The 21,982-nt window shown below is 36.5% G+C and overlaps 1 protein-coding gene and 2 long non-coding RNA genes across 6 annotated transcripts; 2 read left to right on the top strand and 1 right to left on the bottom strand.

Annotated features, from left to right (window-relative positions):
* The first annotated feature begins 629 nt into the window (after positions 1–629).
* On the top strand, positions 630–7,568 carry LOC122299398. 3 transcript variants are annotated; one of them, XM_043109653.1, is made up of 10 exons: positions 630–1,045; positions 1,720–1,967; positions 2,135–2,369; positions 2,883–3,052; positions 4,090–4,232; positions 4,453–4,630; positions 4,787–5,366; positions 5,771–5,883; positions 6,742–6,985; positions 7,234–7,568. In XM_043109653.1, exons 2-10 carry the CDS (start codon positions 1,768–1,770, stop codon positions 7,459–7,461), a joined length of 2,091 nt encoding a protein of 696 aa, XP_042965587.1. In that variant the 5' UTR covers positions 630–1,045; positions 1,720–1,767; the 3' UTR covers positions 7,462–7,568. The 3 variants fall into 3 exon arrangements, with proteins under 3 accessions (XP_042965587.1, XP_042965590.1, XP_042965589.1); XM_043109656.1 differs by having other exon boundaries at positions 1,709–1,967; XM_043109655.1 differs by having other exon boundaries at positions 1,641–1,967.
* Positions 7,569–14,816: 7,248 nt separating this feature from the next.
* Positions 14,817–16,547, top strand: LOC122298603. Of its 2 annotated transcripts, XR_006239473.1 has the most exons (3): positions 14,817–15,190; positions 15,930–16,003; positions 16,100–16,547. It is a non-coding gene; the product is annotated as an uncharacterized LOC122298603 (long non-coding RNA). The 2 variants fall into 2 exon arrangements; XR_006239472.1 differs by having other exon boundaries at positions 14,817–16,003.
* A 344-nt stretch (positions 16,548–16,891) lies between these two features.
* LOC122299688 lies at positions 16,892–19,561 on the bottom strand. The gene is made up of 3 exons (XR_006239724.1): positions 19,269–19,561; positions 17,414–18,700; positions 16,892–17,327 (listed from the first exon to the last, which is right to left on the bottom strand). It is a non-coding gene; the product is annotated as an uncharacterized LOC122299688 (long non-coding RNA).
* Positions 19,562–21,982: the final 2,421 nt, after the last annotated feature.

Raw genomic sequence — 21,982 nt, 5'->3', positions numbered from 1 at the left:
AGAAAAATCTCTCACAAAAGTTTTTATCTAATATCCTTACAACTCATTTACTACTTAGCTATTATTTTTTTTCCTTTTACTATTTAAATTTTGGATCAAAAATTTTAAAGTATGACATTATTGTATAATTTAGATGAAAATAAATTCAATTAACTAACTAATCATGTTATTTAATTAAAAATAAATTTAATTTTATAAAAATTGACTTTAAGACTTAAGAGCAAAAGAAGGTAAATTTTTATAAGACTATATTTACTTTTAATTAAATCACGTGATTACGTTTGTTAATTAAATTTATTTTTTTCTAGATTATATAAGAAAACTATATTCTATAATTTTTAATGTAAATTTAAATAAAAAAATAACTAAATCGTAAAGATAAATGTTATACATATAAATATATTATACAAAGTATATTTATAAACTGATGAATTTTTATTAAATTTATTAGATTTATTTTATAATAAAATTAATTTTATAATTTGATGTATTATATTAAATTATATAAATTTATAAATTTATTTTTACGTAATTTTTATTTAGTTAAAGTATTTTCCATAAAGAAATGATGAAAAAAAAATTTCTATGAGTCTCAAGCAATAGAGTATTTTGACTTTTAACTCATTTACACCAATTCGACGTGAACACTTGTGTTGTTGTTATCTGCACCCGAGATCTTCTGATCATCTCTCCCAAGCACCGAACTCGAACAGATAGCTTCAGGGGTGGAAGCTCCTCGATCACTCCCCCTCCCTATTTCTCCCTGTCGCTTTATTCTCTACCTACACCTTTCATTTCCTTTCTATCACGCCAGAACCTTGATGTCTGTATTGGAAATTGTCCGATATGATTCCCCTGCTTTGGCAGTTTGCGTAATCCTGGGAGTTTCGCAAATTGGTGAAACAGGTTTGTAAGATAATGCGACATATAAATTATAATCTGAGATTGGTTTCTTCCAATGTTAAGCAAACGAAGAGAATTGTTCGGACGTGGAGAATCTGAACGCAAAAGCTGACATTTTAGTGGTCGGAATATCCATTTTGCGGTAAGATTCCCTATGTTGAGCTTTGTTGGCAAACAATGAATAAATAAACTAAACTTGTTGGGATTGTGTTGTTAATGAATTTTGGTGCTTAGGTTTTGGATTATTTGGTTTTTACTTCTTACGAGGAATTCGTTATGGGTTTTTATCAAGTTGAATAGGTTGAAAGTGTTGGTGTATAATTTTATACTCGGGATTCGTAAGTGTTTCTTCGAGCTTTCTTCTTCGTTGGTAATAAAAGTTTTCGGGATAAGGATGCTAAAATATTTTGATCCTTGGGATTTGTTTTTTGAGTAGAAAAGGGGATTTTTCTTTTTCGGGAAAAATCCGTGGACTGCTGGCAAAGTAAAGGTATTAGAAGTTTCATTGTTAAAGATTGATACTTGAGGTTTTGAACAATTAAGTGTCTGGCAGTTAAGTGTGGTAGCTGAAGTTGATACTGGGGCTTCAACTTAAATTGTATTGGGTGAGAAACCTGTAATGATTTTTCTAAGTAGAAGAAATTGAGAGTTTCTGAGTGGGTGATCTGTATTGGTTCCTATGTGTCACATTGGGCAAAGTTGATTTTGAACTTCAAATTAAAAGGTAATCTGCACAGGTTTCATCAAATGTATCTCACTTGGACGGTGGTATCGATGAAATTGAAGTTTTCTAATTGAATGCAAGATTTATGACAGGCATTTGAGAGGTGAATTTCTGTCCAGTTAGAGAAGATAGTGAGTGTAATGTTGGAGATGGCTGTGGGTAGCAAAACAAGAAATTTGCTTGAAGGTCTAGTAAGAGAAGGATCATTCAATTGGTTACTTGGAAAACGCAATTCCTTCGATGAAGAATTTGAAGAGATGGGAAGGTCCCCATCTGCTCAGAGGAATTGGATACCACAGCTTTCTCCTCTTGCAAATCTGGTTCTTCGTAGATGTTCAAAGTAAGCTTATTACTTTCTATCTTGTACTCTAATTTTACATACTTTTTTGAATATTAGATGAATATAGTAAAACTTTCATTCTAGTGTTCTGTGCTACTTCTGTTTGTCAAATGTGGTTATTTTTTAGTGTTTATATTTATTCCAATGAAGAAATCCCAATGATGTAGAGTCCTTGGTGTTCCTCCAATTGAGCTTCAAGAAAGCTTCAATGCAGAGGCTGCTGAATCAATAAAGCATCCATCAAGGTACGCGAGGAACTTGTTGGAGTACTGCTGTTTCCGGACACTAGCCTTGTCAATACGAGTTACAGGTCATCTTGCCGATAAAAAGTTTCGACGCTTAACATATGACATGATGCTAGCTTGGGAGGTTCCGGCTGCTGCCAGCCAGCCTTTACTAAATGTAAGCTTTATTTGTCTAATTAAGAGTTTCTCTCGCTCTCTCTCGCTCACACTCACACACACACCCGCACACTCACACAGAGGCACACTCGTGCACATGCATGAGTCATCCAACCAACCCTGTGCCAGAGAAACTCCTTGCACACAAGTATTGACTGGCTGGTTTGTGTTTTCCTTGACTCATAATATGTCTATTAGAAGATCAAGTCTATTCCTTCCATGTGGACTGCAGTGGAGGCAGAGATGATTAACATACAATTTAAATCACTAAAAAAAACCTAGTTCATCTAGTCATCAAAAAATTATGACATTTCTTTCTTGTCTCTCCCCTACTCACTCGCACATACTCTCAAGTAATTAATAATGGTGTTTCACTTTTTGGAGATCCTCTTGAAATTTAGATTCACTTGATATAACCTTATCTTGAGTCTTCCTTTAAACTATGGTGTCTTTAGTACCATGAGTCTGTTGCTTCCTGACAGTTTTGCTGTGCATGGGCAAAATCTATCTACAGGTCGAAGAGGATGCATCTGTTGGGGTAGAGGCCTTCTCACGAATAGCTTCAGCAGTCCCTATTATTGCAAATGTTGTTATTAGTGAAAATCTATTTGAGGTGCTTACCAAATCAACTGGTGGTCGGCTTCAGTTTTCCATCTACGAAAAGTATTTAAGCGGACTAGAAAGGTAATTGCATGTCCATATTAGTTTGCTATTATTTTGACTTCTTTCCATTTTCGGATGGTTTGGGATTTTCATTTCATTATGGGTTTTGGGGGGATGGCAGTAGTAGGGGGATATTTTTATTTTTATTCTCCCATTGACCATTTTGGTTTTTTTTTTTCATGCCAATCTAAGCTAATCTTAAGGTGGATGACAATGGAGATATTTTAGAGTTCTTCACGTCCCTCGCTCCTCTCTAATTTCATAAACAGAAGTTGCTGTATTACTTCTAGTGCTTATCATCATTTCCTTGGAAGTTTGTCTGGTTATTTCAAATCTTAAGTCGTGGACAAGTGAAAATTTTATGCCACTTGGCAGTTTATCCTGATAACTGAAACAGCTAAACAAAATGGGAGGAGCTCTCTAACCAAATGAGTGGGTTGAAGCTTTATAATATGGATGATAATATAGCCAGTCAGTGGTGAAACTATTATTTTAATGGAAAAAAGTCGAAAACAACTTTGATTAAAAAAAAAATGTCTATATTGAGATAAAGTCCCTGAAAGGACATTGGAACCATTTCACGTTGATTCAAAAGCAAAGTTCCGAGAGTTTGGGCCCTGTTATCTATGTCAGGGCTGTATCAACCTATGTTTCAGTTTGTCTTCCTACTCGCAGCCAGTATTTGACAGATGTGTTGGACATGCAATGGATGTTTCAGGATATAGTCTTTTTTTTTCTCCATGTTAGAATGATTGATTTGCTAATTATTCAAAACTTACATATGGAGACTATGCAGATTGAAATGGACATATAAAATTGCAATGGGCCTCGAACATTAAAATACTGAGCGTCATAAATGATATGATCAAGAATGTCACTAAGTGATTGTAATATGATTAGGTTATTGGACTTCGAAACTCCCCCCCCCCCCCTCTTCTCTCTCTCTCTCTCCGTTTTTTGTATTCTTTAACTACATCTAAGTTCAAGTGTCACAAATTACTCCATTGTCAAGATTACAGTTATCCATTCTCAAATTTTATTTGGTATAATTTCTGCAGAGTTATTAGAAAAATGAAGAACCAATCAGAGTCATCTCTTATTTCTTCTGTTCGATCAGCAAGAGGAGAAAAGATTCTTGAAGTGGATGGAACAGTCACTTCCCAACCAGTTCTTGAACATATAGGGATGTCTGCATGGCCTGGTAGGTTCATGGGATGAAGATATTTTGTTGGATAAATTTCATGTGCACCTATATTCGTAAACAAAAGATTCTTATTGACTGTAGCCATGTTGTTATCTACTTTTTCATGGGTTAAAAAAACATACTTAACATCAACATAAATTTTACAAAATAGGAGTTATAAAGGTTAAAGTCCTCTGACATTTTTATGTGATTGCTCATTGCTGTGATGTGTATGCAGGTAGGTTAGTTCTGACGGACCATGCTCTTTACTTTGAAGCTCTCCGTGTTGTGTCTTATGACAAAGCAAAAATGTATGATTTAGCAGATGATCTGAAACAAGTTGTTAAACCTGAGATGACTGGACCATGGGGTACCCGGCTTTTTGACAAGGCAGTGTCATATAAATCAATTTCCTTGTAAGTATGATACATATCTGTTTATTTTGTTGCTGGAAAATATTTATTTATTATTTTCAGTGTTCAATCTTGCGAGGATTTTTCCATTATGTTACTATGGGTCACCCTCTTTTAAGCATTATAGTGGCCATAACTTTTTGTAGTTTTCCCTTGTAGATCAGAATCAGTTGTCTTCGAGTTTCCTGAGCTTAAGGGGCATACTCGCCGTGATTACTGGCTTGGAATCATCCGAGAAATTTTATATGTTCATAGATTTATAAACAAGTACCAGATCAAGGGAGTTGAACGAGAGGAAGCACTTTCAAAAGCTGTACTTGGGATTTTGCGAGTACAAGCCATTCAGGATATTAGTTTGGCTAATCCTCTACGGTGTGAGAATCTTCTCATGTTTAATCTTTGTGACCAACTTCCAGGTGGAGACTTGATATTGGAAACCCTTGCAAATATGATAACCCTCAGGGAGTTGGACCGGACTAACAATTCGAAGGCTGGAGGGGAAATGCATTCAGTCTCTGCCTTAGACATGGTCTCTAACTTAGGGTTTGTGTTTGGAACAAGTTCAAATAATCCTAATGAGGCTGGACTTCTTGTGGGGGAGATAACTGTGGGAGAGCTGAGTTCTTTGGAAAGAGCAGTTAAGGAATCTAAAATCAATTATGAAAAAGTGGTGCTAGCACAACAAACAGTCGACGGAGTTAAAGTGGATGGCATTGACACTAATTTAGCAGTTATGAAGGTATTTTTTATGCTGGTTAAAGAATTTTTCTGTTGACTTTGTTCGTGTGGTCCTCACTTCCCTCCCCCACCCCCCCAACCAACCAAAAAAAGAAAAAAAGTGAAGATAAAATCAATTTATAAGGATTCGGTTGATGGAAGTTGTAGAACACGTATGTACTTACTAGCATCAAGTGATGGGCACAAAGCACAGTTAAAGAGTTCGCTCTCTTTCTCATTTACACTCAGTTATCATCAATCATTTTGTAACCAAAAAAAAAAAAAAATAGAGTGAACAAACACTTGTGTAATAGTCAGCTTTGCTTGTATTTCATCTATATTGGGATATGCCTCTCTCTTAAACCCGGGCATCTTCAAGTTAAAATCATACAGTTTTAACATCTTAAGTTGATTGTATACTTGCAGGAGTTACTCTCTCCTATGAGGGAACTCGGGAAGTACCTTCTGTCTTTGGCGTTTTGGGATGATCATGTGAAGTCATTGGTATTTTGTTTATTGTTCAGTTACGTCATTTTCAGGTAAAACTCTTATTTGAGCGATATGATTGTGGTTTACAGACCATATCTGGTGAATTCATATAGAGAGAGGATTTTTTTTTTTTTTTTTTTTTTTGGGTGGAGGGGGGGGGGGGGGGTGGGGCGGCGGGAATTCCTAAAATCACAGCTACCATAATTCCTCCCTTCCTCCATCCTACCAGTTATGTCAAAAATATTTGTTTTTCAAGTGCACGTGTGGAAACCAACCCCCCCCCCCCCCCCCCCCTCTCTCTCTTCCTCCCAAAACGGAAAAGAAAACAAAAAAACTTGCACATGCACCTAAAAACCAATATCTTTAACATAAAACTGGTAATAATAGACCATCTGTTGTTGAAAAATTAAAAGATTTTGCTTAGCTTCAAATGCTGCTCTGCTACCAAGATGGTTAAAATTAAACGACAGCTAGTCGGTTAAATATTCCATTTCTTTGTGTCGAGTAATTCATTCAGAAATATACTTATGCAATTATGTTTCAAGATTTTGAGGGCCGTTCTTGATATGTGATTTCACTCTATTTACTTCTTAAGAAGCAGCTTATCTGAACAATAGTCAACTGTAAATGGAACCTGATTTTGAAAATTGTAGTGAGATAGGCATGTGATGACTTGGTGTATCAGAGGGGGAATATCTACATCTTTTGTCGCCAATATTTGTGCCTTGCGATGTCATATAAGATAGTGAATATGCTTCTAGTTGCCCCCCCTGCCACCCTCAAAACTCTCCCATGCACCCCTTGGTTTGGTCAATTTGGCTTGATAATTTGGTGCTCTCGCTTATAGTTTCCTGCACACATCAAACTGGTAGATTTTGTTTTTTTGATAATTACAGCATGCATTTCAGGGGATGGCTGGGTTACACCTTTGCTCTAGTGCTCATCTTTATTGCGATTTTCATGGTACTCAACCGATTTTGTGGCCAAGGAAAGTCTGTTGATGGTGTAAAGGTGATAGTACCCCCAGCAACGAATACAATGGAGCAGCTCTTGGCTGTTCAAAATGCAATCTCTCAAATTGAAGGAATCGTCCAGGATGGTAACATTCTTCTTCTCAAGATGCGGGCCTTGTTGATGTGCATTTTCCCTCAGGTTTTTCTTTCTTCCTTTGTTCTACTGGCTTTTGGACCTTCCATATTTCTCATCGGTCCTTTTTTTTTATTTTTTTAAAGTATATTTCTCATCTGTCTTTTCTCATCTATTATAGGCACATGAAAAATGAAAAATGATAAACACACTTTACAGAAGATTAGTGACTTCAAAATGTCCTATGAGTTTCTTTTAGTGGAACGGTCGCTGGCACATTGCCGATTCATATTGTTTATTTATCTGTTCATCAGGCAAGCCAAAAATTCGCCGCGATGCTGTTGATTGCAGCCTTGATTCTGGCTTTTGTACCTAGTAAGCTCATCATTCTTCTAATTTTTTTGGAGACTTTTACAAGATATTCACCTCCAAGGAAAGCAAGCACAGAGAGATGGATGAGGAGATTGAGAGAATGGTGGTTCAGCATACCAGCGGCTCCTGTTGTCCTTGAAAGAGAGAGAGAGGAAAAAAAAAGGAAGTGATGCTGTAATTATTACGTGTGTGAATTATGTAATAACTTGCAACAATGTATATACGTTTTTGGAATGGGATTCTTTTTTCTTAATGCATCTGTTGATTGTAAACCTCAGCAGTTCCTCTTATACTTGTGAGCCATTGCAATAGTTTTATGGAAAATGATAAACTACAACTAGTCTACAACTATTTTACAACTCTATTTAAAATGAAGGTTAATTACGTAAAATTGAAAATACTTTTTAATGAATTAGCACAATTCTATTAGTTGATTTAAAGTGAATAGTAAAAGAATTGTAGATATATCATTTTCCAGAATCTATTTGTGAAATTGACTTCATCTCTGATAGTCTTACCACACAAAATTAGTTCAGTTATATATGTTCTCAGTAGTTTCTTTGCAGTCGAGGATGATGTTTAGTTAGTGTTATTTTTTATACCGGAGGTGTCTTAAGATGATTTTTGCAAGGGAGGTAGTGATTGAAGCAAAACTATTTTCTGTCGTGAGAGAAGGAGGTTTGATCCGTATCACTAAGAGTGGTAAAAGGGTCAAACATGAGCTACCATTGGGGCTAGGCACAGTGCAATGGCTCGGGAGAGTTCTAGATGATGATGGCAAAAGCAAGGATTTTTATTCGTAAATGAGGGAGGGATACATGAGTTTTATTGTTCAGCGTTGTTCGAACTCCCATGGCAGGTTATTGGAGGTGGCAGTTTAAGGCAAAGGGGGACGTAGAAGCTTCATTCTTATTCCAGAAGAATAGGGGGGTAGGGGATGGAGAAGAATGGGGGAGGTTTTGAGGAAGGCTACCCAGGTGGAAAGAAACAGAGTTGGGTTTGTCAGTGATGTGCAGAGGAGGCCGTGGAGTGAAGAGGTTTACCGTAAATCGTATAAAGATATTCTATCTCCGGTAGGGGCTCATGGTGGGCAGAATATTGGGCATGGCGGAGGAGTTTCATACCGTCAGGTTGATGTGCAGTAAGCCCTCATGGTCATTCACGGGAGAGAGAAGGTGGCAAAGATGTGTACTGCATGTTGAGGGAGATGCAGACTCAATTGGGTAATTTGTAAGGGGAGGTGGCCAAAGTTTTAAGGTGTGTCGGGGCTAATGAGATGATGGAGGAAATTGGGCATTTTGGGGGAAGGGAAACGTAGTGTTTTAAAGGCTCAACATACAAGCTGAATGTGGGTCAGGCTCTGTTCCAAGCCTTTAAGGGGCAGGGCCAATTGGCCTCTTTTGAGGCTCAACCTCATGTGTCTTACTGGCAGGGACTAAGGTCCTCAAGCAACGGGCCTAACCAAAGGCCCTCATCTAAGCCCTTTCATCCCAAGGGCAGTTACAGGCCTGGGCTTCATCAGCCCAACTAGTATATGGTGGCTCGACAGGAATGAAGGGCTCGGGCAGGATCCTTGAAAGCAAGAAGGAGGCCCTCTCCTCCGGAATCTTTGTTGCAACGTCACTTGAGTGGGGTCGACCCACCGACTAGTAAACAAAAGTCGTCGATGAAGGCAACGGTGCTTACTAAGGGAGCGCCAAAGTTGCAGGAGCAACAAAATATGCTAACAAAGCTGGCGGTGGACCTTTCACCACCACCGAGTGCCATCCTTCCGGGGAATGGATAGAATTTTCCAATGAAGGGTGGGGGAAGAGAAGAGGGTCCAATGAGTTCCACTATAATGCACAATGAATGTGTTGTTAAGAGACAGTGATATAGAGGGGTCAGTGGACTCGGCCAATGATCTTTTCTTGTCTAACAAGGAAAACTCTCAGTGGCTCTTTCAGGTGCCTAGTGATCACGCAGGGGAAGTTGGTTTTGCTCTTGGGAAACAGAACTCAGAGGAACAATTGGATTTTAGAATGCAAAACCCTATCCCTTTGAATTGCTAGTTTCCAAACCAATCATGTGCATCAAACTGAATGTTTAATATGGTGAAAGACATCCAAGAATTGGTGAGACTGAAGTGTGAAGGATTTGAGGAGCAATTTATGGCGCTACTCACTGTTATTGAAGTGGGTCATCAACAACAACGGAAAGTTGACTCCAAGAAACAGCGTGAACTCAGGAGACTCACTTGGTCAATGAACTCTAAAGGTAGCTCAAGCAGGGATAGGTCTAAGAGGAAGGAGCTAGCCTTTCCCAAATGAAATCAAAAATTGTCTCGTGGAATGTTCGTAGACTTAATGAGACCAGTAAGCGTCTTCAAGTAAGAAACTTGCTGGGTGGGTGGGTCTTCAAGTAAGAAACTTGCTAGGTGGGTGGAAGTCAGACATCGTCTATTTACAAGAGATGAAGCTGAAAGTAATTACTACAAAAATTATAAGAAGCTTATGGAGCTGTGTACCTGTGGATTGGGTATTTTTGGCAACTAATGGGGCCTCAGGAGGCATGTTGGTGATGTGGGACCATAAGATGGTGGAGAAAAGAGAGGAGTCTATAGGGTTATTTACGGTAGCATGCTATTTTATAAGTGCGTCAAATGGTTTTCTGTGGACCTTTGTAGGTGTTATGGTCCTAATTCAGACAACGACCATAGGTTATTATGGGATGAACTAGCTAGTGTACATAGTTGGTGGGACCTTCTATAGTGAATTGGTGGAGATTTCACTATTACAAGATTTTCCAGTGAGCATTTTGGTAATAGAAGAATGTGTCCAACAATGTCACATTTTTCAGAGTGCATCTTTGAGTTGAACTTAGTGGATTTACCAATGGCAGGAGGTTCATGCACTTGGGCTAATAATCAGACGTGGGAAATGCATTTTCAGGAGGTGTGGCAAAAGAGATTGCCTCGGCTATGTTTGGACCATTGGCCCATCTGATCGGTTTGTGGCGGGATTCAAAGATGGCGTTGGTATTTCAAGTTTGAAAATATGTGGCTGAAATCAAAAGGTTTCGTGGACAGGGTTAGACAATGGCTGTCATCTTACCGGATACAGGGTACTCCTAATTTCACGTTCGCAGGTAAACTAATGGCTCTCAAACAAGACTTAAAGCTTCGGAATGGGTAATCTTTTGGAAACATTGGGAAACACAAGAATAGCAAGCTAAGGGAGATTCATGAGCTAGAAATGTTACAAGAGTCTAGGACTTTAACTCAGGAGGAATTAGCCCAAAAGCTAGTGTTGGTCGCAGATCTTGAGAGGATCATTCTATTAAAAGATATTTCGTGGCGGCAAAAGTCTAGAGCGTTATGGTTTAAGGAAGGAGATCGAAGCACTGAGTTTTTCTATAGGGTAGCCAATTCTCATAAGGGATACAACAATATTGAGATACTAAAGATTGATAGGGTAGACTGTAAGGATGAGCAGAGGATTAACAATCATGTAGTTGGGTTTTTTGAACAGCTACTTACTGAGCAGATAGGTTGGCAGCCTAAGCCTAATGGGCTAGTTTTTTATTCCATTGGGCATTTGGATGGCAAACGTTTGGAGAGGCCTTTCAAGGAGGTTGAGATTTTTGAAGTAATGAAGAAAATGGCTAAAGACAAGGCTCCGAGTCTCGATTGATTTTCTATGTGATGCTTTCAAACTTGCTGGGATGTATTAAAAGATAATCTCATTAGGGTGTTTCAGGAGTTTTATTCAGCTGGAAAGTTTGAGAAAATCTTAAACGCCACTTTTCTTGCTTTAATACTGAAGAAATTTGGGGCTGCAAAGATTAGGGAGTTCTGACCCATTAGCCTAGTAAATGGGGTTTATAATATTCTCTCCAAGGTGCTTGCGAACTATCTTAGTGAGTTTGTAGAAAAAATAATATCAAAGCCTTAAAATGCTTTTGTAAAGGATAGATTGACTTTAGATGATGTTTTTATTGCCAATGAATGTCTGGACAGTAGACTGAAAGCTGGCAATGCAGGAATCATATGCAAGTTAGACATGGAGAAGGCGTATGACCACGTTAATTGGGATTTCTTGATTGACCTTCTTGGAAGATGTGGTTTTGGGAAAAGATGGCGATCTTGGAGCCATTGGCGTATATCTATGGTGAAAATTTCAGTTTTAATAAATGGAAGCCTAATAGGATTTTTCAATAGCACACGAGGTTTAAGACAAGAAGATCCGTTGTTCCCAATTCTTTTTGTTATAGTGATGGAGGCTTTGAGCATAATTTATAGTGATGGAGGCTTTGAGCATAATGCTCTCAACCCTAGTTAACAATGGGCGTGTGACTAGTTTCTCGATTGGATCTCCAGGTGGGGGGCTTATTAATATTTCTCATTTATTGTTTGCAGATAACGCTCTTATTTTCTGAGAGGCTGATCATAATCAGGTTCGAATATTGAAGGTCTTTCTACTTTACTTTGAAGCAGTCTCGAGGTTGAAAGTGAATATAGACAAATCAGAGACAATGCCTATTAGAGGTGTGCATCATATAAGACAGTTGGCTAATACTCTAGGGTGTAAGATCGCCTCACTCCCTATGACATATCTTAGTCTTCCATTGAGGGCCTCCTCGAGAGCGGCTTCTTTATGGGATATGGTGATTGAGAAAGTAGAGCACCGATTAGTAGGTTGGAAGAGAATGTACCTGTCAAAAGGTGGTAGGTGTACTTTGATCAGGAGTACCTTATAACCTACCAACATATTTCTGTCCTTATTTCCTATTCCAACAAGTGTGGCGCTTCGCATAGAGAAATTACAATGGGACTTTTTATGGGATGGAATAGGTGAGGAGTTCAAATTCCACCTAGTCAGATGGGAGAAGGTTTGTAGTCCTCTCTCTAATGGTGGTCTAGGTATTAGAAATTTAAGAATCTCTAATCGAGCGTTACTAGGTAAATGGTTGTGGAGATACCATAAAGAACCTGATGCCCCATGGAAGTTGGTGATTGAGAGTAAATATGGTGGCTTATGGGAGGGATGGTGTACAAATGAGATGAGAGGGGCTTATGGAGTGGGGGTTGTTGAAACATATAAGAAGAGGATGAGGGGGTATCCTCTTGCCATACAAGATTTTGTCTAAGAAAATGAGTTAGGATAAAATTCTGGTACGATACGTGGTGTGGTAATTGTGCTCTGAATGATCAATTTCCAGCACTCTTCAGGGCCACAAGTGCCAAAGATGTCTCAGTGGTAGAAGTCATGGTGATAGCAGGGGAACAAATCTAGCGGAGCATCAATTTTAGCCGAGCGACACACAATTAGGAAATTGACAGCTTTGTAGCCTTTTTCAGCCTTTTGTACTCATTCAAACCGAGCAACTAGCAGGACAATTTATTGTAGATTCATATAGGTAAAGGCTTGTTCTTGGTTCATTCGTTTAATAAGTCTCTTTCACAAGAGCGTTTTCTTCTGTTTCCTTGGAAAAGGCTTTGGAGACATAAGACACCTCTCAAAGCAGCATTTTTTGTGTGGACCACCTCTTGGATAAGATCCTCACAATGGATAATTTGAGAAGAGAAAAATGAGGGTGATCATCACAGATTGGTGTTGCATGTGTAAGAAGAGGGTGTTGCATGTGAGGTAGCTCGAGAGTTATGTAATGAGGTATTTAGTAGACTAGACTTGGATTGGGTTTTGCCTAAGACAGTAATGGTAGCCTTGGCTAGTTGGACATATCTAAGAGGTAATCAACAGATCAAAGATGTATGGAAGTGATCACTATTTGCATCATTTGGTGTGTGTGGCAGGAGTGCAATGAACGGACGTTTAAGGAAAAAGCGATATCAATGGAGGAACTAAAAGCTCTTTTTTTTTTTTTTTTTGTAGAACTCTTTGTATTTAAGCCATTGCTGTTAATTTTAATGGCTAAGATTTTCATGATTTTCTTGTATATATTGCTCCTACGTAGTTAGGGGATTCTTTGTACTGAACATGGCTTCTTTGCCTATTCTTTTAATTAATATACTTTGTTTACTTGTCCCAAAAAAAAAAGGTATTTCATTTTTCATATATATAGGGAAAAATTTTAGTCATAAAGAAATTATATAAAATAAACTCACAAAGTGACGTGGTTTGATGTAGTGCATTAGATTGTAAAATTACTTTTATCATATAATAGATCTAACGAATCACAAAAAAACATGTCACTTTGTAGATTTATTTTTATGTAATCTTTTTATACAAGTAGCACTTCTCATATAGATATATGGCAGTTTCATTGTCGTTTCCATAATACCTAACTCTCACACCACTTTCCCAAAAGCGCGCTGGTGTTTTCGGTCGAGAAATGGTTTTGTCCACTTATCCTATTGAATATTGCATAAGAAATGAGATTAGAGATCTTTTACAGCCACTTTGAGATATGTAAATTGTAAAATGATAAATACACATCACTTTTTACAGCATTTTACATGACAATATTTTAAATTTAGCACACTCCTTCGTATTGTGAGATTTTCCTATAATAGGGGTTTCAAGCAATCTAATCAATGGGTTGCTCTAACAAGAATATTCACGGCAAGTAACCATAGGGCCGAACCATTCAGTTAATAGTGCTATTCTTTTATGAGAAATGATATTTGCACTCATAGAATGCATAAGAGACAGTCTCTTTAAGAAAGTCAGTAAATATGAAAAATATGGAAATCATATAAAAGAATTAATTTTTTAACAGTAGGCTCTACTCTTTTTCAAAAAAAGTGTAAGGCATTTGCACTACTCATAATTATATTTAGCATTTCTATTCTTTTATTAGGTTTTAATTTTTCGATTGTATCTTGGATATTAAGAGCTAAATATAATTACATAAAAATTGAGAGAGATCGTGGACATAATAATAAATTTAATAAGTAAGGGACACGTAAATGAAATTATAAACTTATATTTATTGTTTAACAATTTGAATTGTTGTCTTGATGCATAAATAGTTACGCATTTTAGATAAGATGAGATGATATTTTGTTGAAAATTGAATAAAATATTATTATACTATAATTTTTTAAAATTAACTTTGTTTTGGGTTTTGAAAAAGTTGAATTGTTTATTATATTTTGTGTGAAAATTTGAGAAAGTTGTAATGATTATAAGAGACGAGATGAAATGAGATAGTTTAGTTTTGTGTAACCAAAATAGTTCTAATTGCTTCAATATAATTTTATATTTTAAATTGGACTTCACATGAGAGTTGGAGCCATAGGTAGTAGATCTTTAAAGTTAAACTATATTAAATAGGAAAATGTTGCATCCACCGAAAAAAGCTATCGAATGTGTTTTTTTTTTTTTTTTTTAACATTTGTGTTTGTTACTTGTTTTAGTATTATTTTAAGAAAGACAGGAAGAAAAAATGCTTTAAAAAAATAGACAAAAATAAAAAATCTGCATTGTCATTAAAAATCTTCTGTGAAAATTACAGGCGGCCCTTGCAGCTCATTAAAATAAGGATAAAGCTACTCTGCCGCTTTCTTATGCCTGCTGTAAGTGACCACTTGATGTGGCATGTTACATGTAGTCTCTGATGTGGCGTGTGAAGACAAAAATAAAAAACAATTTCCTTCTTCCCGTGTCAATTTCTTCTTGTCTGATTTCTAAACTATTGAAATCCATCTGAAAATTGAAACCCAGCCACCTGCATCCACTTGCCCCAACCCTCACGGTGCTGACTACCACCATACTCAGCCCCATTCCTTCTTCCCGACTGATTTTCTTTTTCTCTGGCGTGTAAATAATCGAAACCCATTTGAAAGACAGAAACCCACCCATTTGCCACCTACATCCACCTATCCCCACCCCTACGGCGTCGACCACCACCATACTCAGCCCCATTCCTTCTTCCACTTTTGGCAAGATAATCGTGGTATTTGTGCTTATTAATAATTTCTATTGCAAATGAACATCTTTTCTTGTTGTTAGCCATTGCTGAATGTGATTTAGTAGCAATCTTTTAATAGTACTAGTTCCTGGTTTGAAGTCAGGTTCTGTTATGAGGAAATGCTGGTATTTAGAAATCATATTGATGCGTGCTATTCTATTTTGAGACGAACTTATAATGAAAACTTGAACTATGCTAGCTAAAACAGAGAGATCTTGAGTATGTAGCTCAAAATGCTGAGGTTGATTTGATCAAAATTATAGTAGCTTGTGGGAATATTGCAAACGTATTATGTAACATTGTCTTAAATCTGATTTGAGTTTTACATTGATAATATTCTAGTCTACAAATTTGAGGTGGTGACCTGACTTCTTAAAGGCTAGCACCTTCATGCTTATAGTTGAAAGTTGGGACTTCTTCATGAATATTCTGCTCAACAGATTAGGCTTTGTTTTTTTTTTAAGAATTTATGATTGTGAGGTTGCTTTACTGTAGATCTTCATGGATATCTCTGCAACAAACAAAAGTTCATGTAATAAAACATCCCTTGTTGATTGTTGTGTGAAAGTAAAATAATACCTTGTTGGACTGTGAGTAGTGAGTGCCTGAGGTTGGTGTTTCTAAATTGAAATCCCTAATACAAAATTTATAAATTTGTTTCTATTGCCAAGAAAATGGAGAAATAGAAAATAATAATTCTCAATATTTGTTGATATGCATAAAGGAGTTGTCACTTATCAAGAAAAGTTAGACCAAATTACAGTGAGTAGCACACAACATGAGGCTCCACAAACCCAGGTACACTTAGAAAGTAAAGTGTTCAAATGTTTATTCTTATTCTTTTCTTTTGTTTATGTACAGAACCCAAAAAATTATATTTGATTATTTTTTTAGGTATCCTGGCTACATGCTCAAGGAAACCAAGTTTGGACACATGCACCGGAATTTTTTTCTACTCCCTCAATTGCTCATCCACCTCCAGTACAAGCGCAACCTATGCGATTGAATCTCTCGAATCAGGATTATCTATATTAGCGTAGATGGTGGCAGCCATGATAGTGTTGTATATATGATGGTGTTGTCTAGCATAGGTGCTTTTTGTGTAGAAAGTATTTTGAACACTTATTGTTGGGCGTTTGTTGTAAATGAAGTACTTTTTTTTTTAATGCTCCTATCTTTGATGTTCTTTGAAGTCCATAGTATGAGAATGTTGTATTTAGGACGTGCTTTTGAGATTGCATTGAGGACGAAGTCCATAGCTTTTATAATGCATGTGTAGAATGAAGCAAATTTTTGAGTGAACTTGCTGATTTTTGAGTGAATGCAATATATTTTTAATGCAGCAGATTTTTTAGTTAATAGATTTTTAATGTAGCAGTTTTTTAGCAACAGATTTTTATAAAAATGCAATTGATTTTAAGCAATGCAGCAGATTTCTAGCAACAGATTTTGCAACACATATGTTGATGAATATCTAGCTGCCATATCACCTTCAAAACCTTGTCAATAATGTCTGTCTTTGTATAGATGTAGAGCAAATTTTTTGCTAAAAACTTCTGCACCAGTTTTTCTTTTTTTGCCACTAGCCTGATAAACTCATCTTATCTCAAAACTATCGACAATGAATTTTCGTTCCAGATTGATGAAGTCTCAACAAATATAAAGAGTTTCCACAAAATACAAGCCTTCTCTTTTACTAAAAACAAACACTTAAAATACAAGTTTTGTATTGAAAGTCTCAATAAATACAAAGAGTTTCCACAAAATACAAAGAGCTTCCACATACATGAAAATATTCAAAATCTCAACAAATACAAAGAGACATACAAATAGACTATAAAAGTTGATGTCTTCCATTACAACATTAACATTTTCCTTTGAACCAAACACAATTGGATATAAGTAACCCAAAAAAGAAAAACCACGACAATAAAATTGTTAGAACATAGGTAGCCTTCTCGAGTTGCCTCTTGCGCTTCTCGGTTTGGATATCTATTGATACTTGGATTTTTTCAACTTTAACTTTTAATTTTCCAGTTAAGTGTTGTAATCATTTGATAGTTTGGCAATATAATGGTATTTCAAGGTCATACCAGCAAAAGTATCTACAAGACTTCCCAGACTGCAAAAATCAATTCACACTTAAATTTTGGCAAACAAAATTATCAACGAGAATGAGATATGAGGGATATGCAGAGAAAAATTCACCATATAGTTTTGGCATCCAAAAAACCATTGTCCCTCATTTCCTTCCGTATGCGCAGTTCTTTGACAAGCTTTAATTCCATAGTAACAAATTGGGTACGCAACTATTGAATTTCCCGAGCTTGAGCTATTTCCACTACGTGACTCAGACATTAATGTTCATATACAAAGAAAACAATAAAAATTAAACAAAATAAAACAAGTTAAAATAAAATAATTCAATAAAAATTGATAAATACTTCTGGTAGGGTGTAAACTACAAAGAGTATATATATATATAGCAGGAAAAACTTCCACTGAGTAATGTTTGTGGGTCTTGGTTAGGTTTTAAGGGGGTCTTTGTTTTGAGCTATTTTCTTGCTAAAAATAAAAGTCTTGCTTCTATTTTTATGCAAAAAACAGAGAATATGAAATAACATGTTGAGAATAAAAGGTGAAACAATGAAAGTCATTGACATTGCTGTTCGAGACCTAAAATTCTAATATATCATCAATCCAATCATCATTCACAAATTTTCTTTTAACTATTCTCTTTAGTTGTATGACTTAGATGTCTCATCTTTCAAGGCTACAAAGGAAAATAGATTCAACTGAGAAAAGATAATTATATCTTGAAATAAAATCTAGTTGAACAAAATATGCATAATAAAACTAAACTAAATATGCATTTGGATTAAATTTTCAATATCATTACAGTCAGTTGTGGTACCAAATTCTGCAGCTAGCAGAAACATTGGAGACATAATTTGAGGTTGTTTTTGTGGCTGCTAGAGCCGTTGACATGATCATTGTACAAGCCCACCTCAATGGTGACTTTTTGGGAAGCTTCTTTCCCATTCACAAGTTCTCTATGCATACACCCACTTATATATATATATATATATATATATATATATATATATTCATAGATATATTCGGTATTCCCACTGTGAAACCTTCAGCATGTTTCCCAATATTTTGATATGACCAGATTTGTAAGAATGAATGTGTTTTGTAAAACATGGGCACATATAGGAACCCTAACAACTCAGAGTTGTTTTTTACAAATGAGTTGCATTGTGGAGGATTGCTTTATGTGTTGTATATGACTTTGCCTTGTAAGGTTCCCCCCTAATCTGATTTTTAGGGGAGAAAAAAGCTGCAATACAATTAAATCAGACTCTTGACTTAGGCTATATAGGAAATTTTCAAACAAGAATTTTTATGTGTTCTTATGTTGCCGTGTTAAAAATATATGCAAAGCGACGACTTACGTTTGATGGCTTTCATTAATATAACATTATTAAGGTCCTGCCAAAGAAAAAATATAGAAGTCAAATTAGAATAAGGAAAGAAAATAACAAGAGCTCTCTTTACATTACTGAGCATCAACTCGATAGAAGGGGCAAAACTTATTCGACAAGAAGGGATCTTTGCGACTGTCTTTCTAATGTACAGGAAACTGCTTAGGAGTTCTGGTTTTTGGAAAATTCTTGGTCTTGTGGATATCCGCTAGTTCTTCTTTTTGGCCATCATATTTGCTTATCTTGGTTCCAAAAGTGTCAAGATATACACAACTGGCGATCATAAAAATTCTTTAAAAACTATTTGGTCAATAATTTCAATAGAGAAACAAATAAAAGTAGATGTCAAAGACGCATGCTAAATTGAATGATATCAAAGATGGAATTAAACAAAACAAAAAAGGCATATTAAGGATGATTGGCTTACTAGATTCAGCAGAGAAAAAAATGAATGTTTTTCTAACATTACCAATCTTTTATAGATGTTAACCAACGAGTAGTAATGGCACCCACTGATGCAATTCAAGACCTAAAAAGGAAAAGTTTTGAAGAAAAAAAACACCAAAAACCCTCACCTGTACATGTGGAGAGAAGAAATAACACATCGAATGGAAGAAACTGGTGGAGGTTACCATAAATAAAGAAACAATGAAGAGGGAGCCAATGTTCGGCGACAGAAGGCACTAGAGGAGGGTAGAAGCTCTGCCACCACGATGGAAGGCACTTGTGGATGAGGGTAGTGTGCTACGGGATGGTTTCGATGTTTGGCAACGAAAGGATTTGTGATGGTGTTCAGTGATGGGATGGCCACAAGGACAGTAAGGGAGGGCAAGGGGATGGCGACGGAATGGTGAATTCAAATTTTCTGAATGTGTTCGAAGTTTTGGCCCATTTTCAATTGTTTTCTTTTAATAATTAAATATGCCATGTGGCATGTCACGTCAAGTAGTCATCTACAGTGGTAACAGGGAAGTGGCACAGTAGCACAACCCTTAAAATAAATATTTTACATACCAACGATGACAACAATGAAATTTTACATTTCACAAACTCTAATATAAAAATTTTCTCTCTTCTTTTCAAAAACTTAATCCTAAAACAATTCTCAAAATTTTCAAAAATTCAAAAATTTTTTCATAATCAAACATAGCCTTAAGTTTTGTTTTCTATTTTGAACACATGAATGTCATGATTTGATCAGAATGAGAAATACTAAACTTATTAGAGATTTTACAACATTTTGTTGTACAAACTGACATGTCACTCTACATGGCACTCAACAAGGATGCGCCATGACGAGGAAGTAACACTTTTTTTTTTTCGAAGAGCTGATAACCACTTGTTTTTGTGACCCTGTCCCAAGTTTATTGATGTGCACGCACTTGTGGTAGAGAAAAATCGTGATTACAAGCCAACCATCTATGGGTGTATAAGTAAGAATATAAAAAAACCACCCAAATACAACCCAACAAAAAACCACAGCAATAAACAAATCTAAACAAACGTATAGATAGAACTCTAACAGGCCTATAAAAACAATGCAATAATCTAACAAGCCTAAAGAAAACAAAACCAACAAAATCAAAAAATACGTATGTCTGCCAATCCCACCCAATCCAGCCTATACAAACCACAGACTTCACGGCCTAAATGAGACACCTCTCTAACCATATTATTCACCTCGAATGCCCCCTCACAGGCAAAGAAATCCACAACTTTATTGCTTTCTCTAAAACAATGAATAATAGTGTAATCAAATTCATCCAATAATATCAACAGTTTGTACTAGTAATCCCAAAGATACCAAAGTGTACAAGCTTTAGCCAATATCTAAGAAACTACCAACAAAGAATCATATTCAATATCAATGCAAAATAAACCCAACTCCTTACACCGAATAATACCTTCCAAGACCACCCAAGCTCAGCTTCATTATTAGAACAAAATCCAAAAGACTTGGAAAAGGTAAACATAAGCTTACTATTGCAATCACGAAGAATGCCCCCCCTCCCAATCCCACCATCAGGTCCTTGGTTCCCAAAGCTACTGCTATCGTTGAGCTTGAACTTACTCCTAGGAGGTTTAACCCACTTTACAAGTTGAACATTACTAGTTTTTGGTTCCACTATTTTCGCACCTAACCTGGTAAGCAAAACTCTATCCACACTTGACAAATGCTTCACTTTATTCACATTGCTGGCAATATATTTAGAGAAATGCTTTTTACAGTCAGGCTGGGGAGACGCTGCAGAGTCGTGTCCGACGTGGCTCTAATTTTATTTAAACGGTGCGTTTCGTCTTATAGGGTTAACCAAGCGTTTCGTCTTATGGGGTTAACCAAGCGTGCATTTCGTCTGCTTCTCTTTCATTTCTTCCCTCCCTCATTTTCACCAGAATCACCATCCCCCATTTCCCCTTCTCTTCAACTGCGACTACAAAATTTCCCATCTCGTTCTCCAGCTTCGATCCCATCTCATTCTCCAGCTTCGATTCGACCATTCCATTTGTGAGGTTATTTTTTGTGTATATTTCTGAGAGAAATATTTTTCTTCGTTCGATTTCACCATCTCCTTCCGTCGTGCTCTTCATCTGAGAAAATCGCCGTCTGTTTGTGAGGTTATTTTTGTTTCTTTTCGTTCGATTTCACCATCTCCTTCCGTCGTACTCTTCATCTGAGAAAATCGCCATCTGTTTCTGAGGTTATTTTTGGTGTATATTTCTGAGAGAAATAGTTCTCTTCGTTCGATTTCACCATCTCCTTCCGTCGTACTCTTCATCTAAGAAAAATGCCATCTGTTTCTGAGGTTTTTTTTGGTGTATATTTCTGAGAGAAATAGTTCTCTTCGTTCGATTTCACCATCTCCTTCTGTCGTACTCTTCATCTGAGAAAATCCAAGCCCTAAAACTTTGCCATTTTTTTACCGAAAACCCTAACCCTAAAATTTCTCCAATTTTTTTCCGAAAACCCTAACCCTAAAATTTCCCCTTTTCCTGAAAGGCCTAAAATTTTCCCAATTTTTTCTCGAAAATCCAAACCCTAAAATTTTCCCAATTTTTTTCCGAAAACCCTAACCCTAAAATTTCCCCTTTACCCGAAAGGCCTAAAATTTTTCCAATTTTTTCCCGAAAACCCTAACCCTAAAATTTTCCCTTTACCTGAAAGGCCTAAAATTTCCCCAATTTTTTCCAAAAACCCTAACCCTAAAATTTCCCCAATTTTTTTCCGAAAACCCTAACCCTAAAATTTCCCCTTTTCCCGAAAGCCCTAAAATTTCCCCATTTTTTTTAC

Source organism: Carya illinoinensis, chromosome 16 (genome assembly GCF_018687715.1).
Source record: "Carya illinoinensis cultivar Pawnee chromosome 16, C.illinoinensisPawnee_v1, whole genome shotgun sequence".
NCBI classification, from domain to species: Eukaryota; Viridiplantae; Streptophyta; class Magnoliopsida; order Fagales; family Juglandaceae; genus Carya; species Carya illinoinensis.
Note: the sequence above shows the minus strand (reverse complement) of the source record. Positions and strands in the feature narration are given on the sequence as shown.

What these genes read in the sequence shown, in the direction of transcription:
- LOC122299398 (XM_043109653.1), top strand. Translation starts at nt 1,768, where the DNA reads ATGTTGGAGATGGCTGTGGGTAGCAAAACAAGAAATTTGCTTGAAGGT. An exon ending in GTTCTTCGTAGATGTTCAAA is followed by an intron (nt 1,968 to 2,134) that starts GTAAGCTTATTA and finishes CCAATGATGTAG; the next exon opens with AGTCCTTGGTGTTCCTCCAA. An exon ending in AGGGATGTCTGCATGGCCTG is followed by an intron (nt 4,233 to 4,452) that starts GTAGGTTCATGG and finishes ATGTGTATGCAG; the next exon opens with GTAGGTTAGTTCTGACGGAC.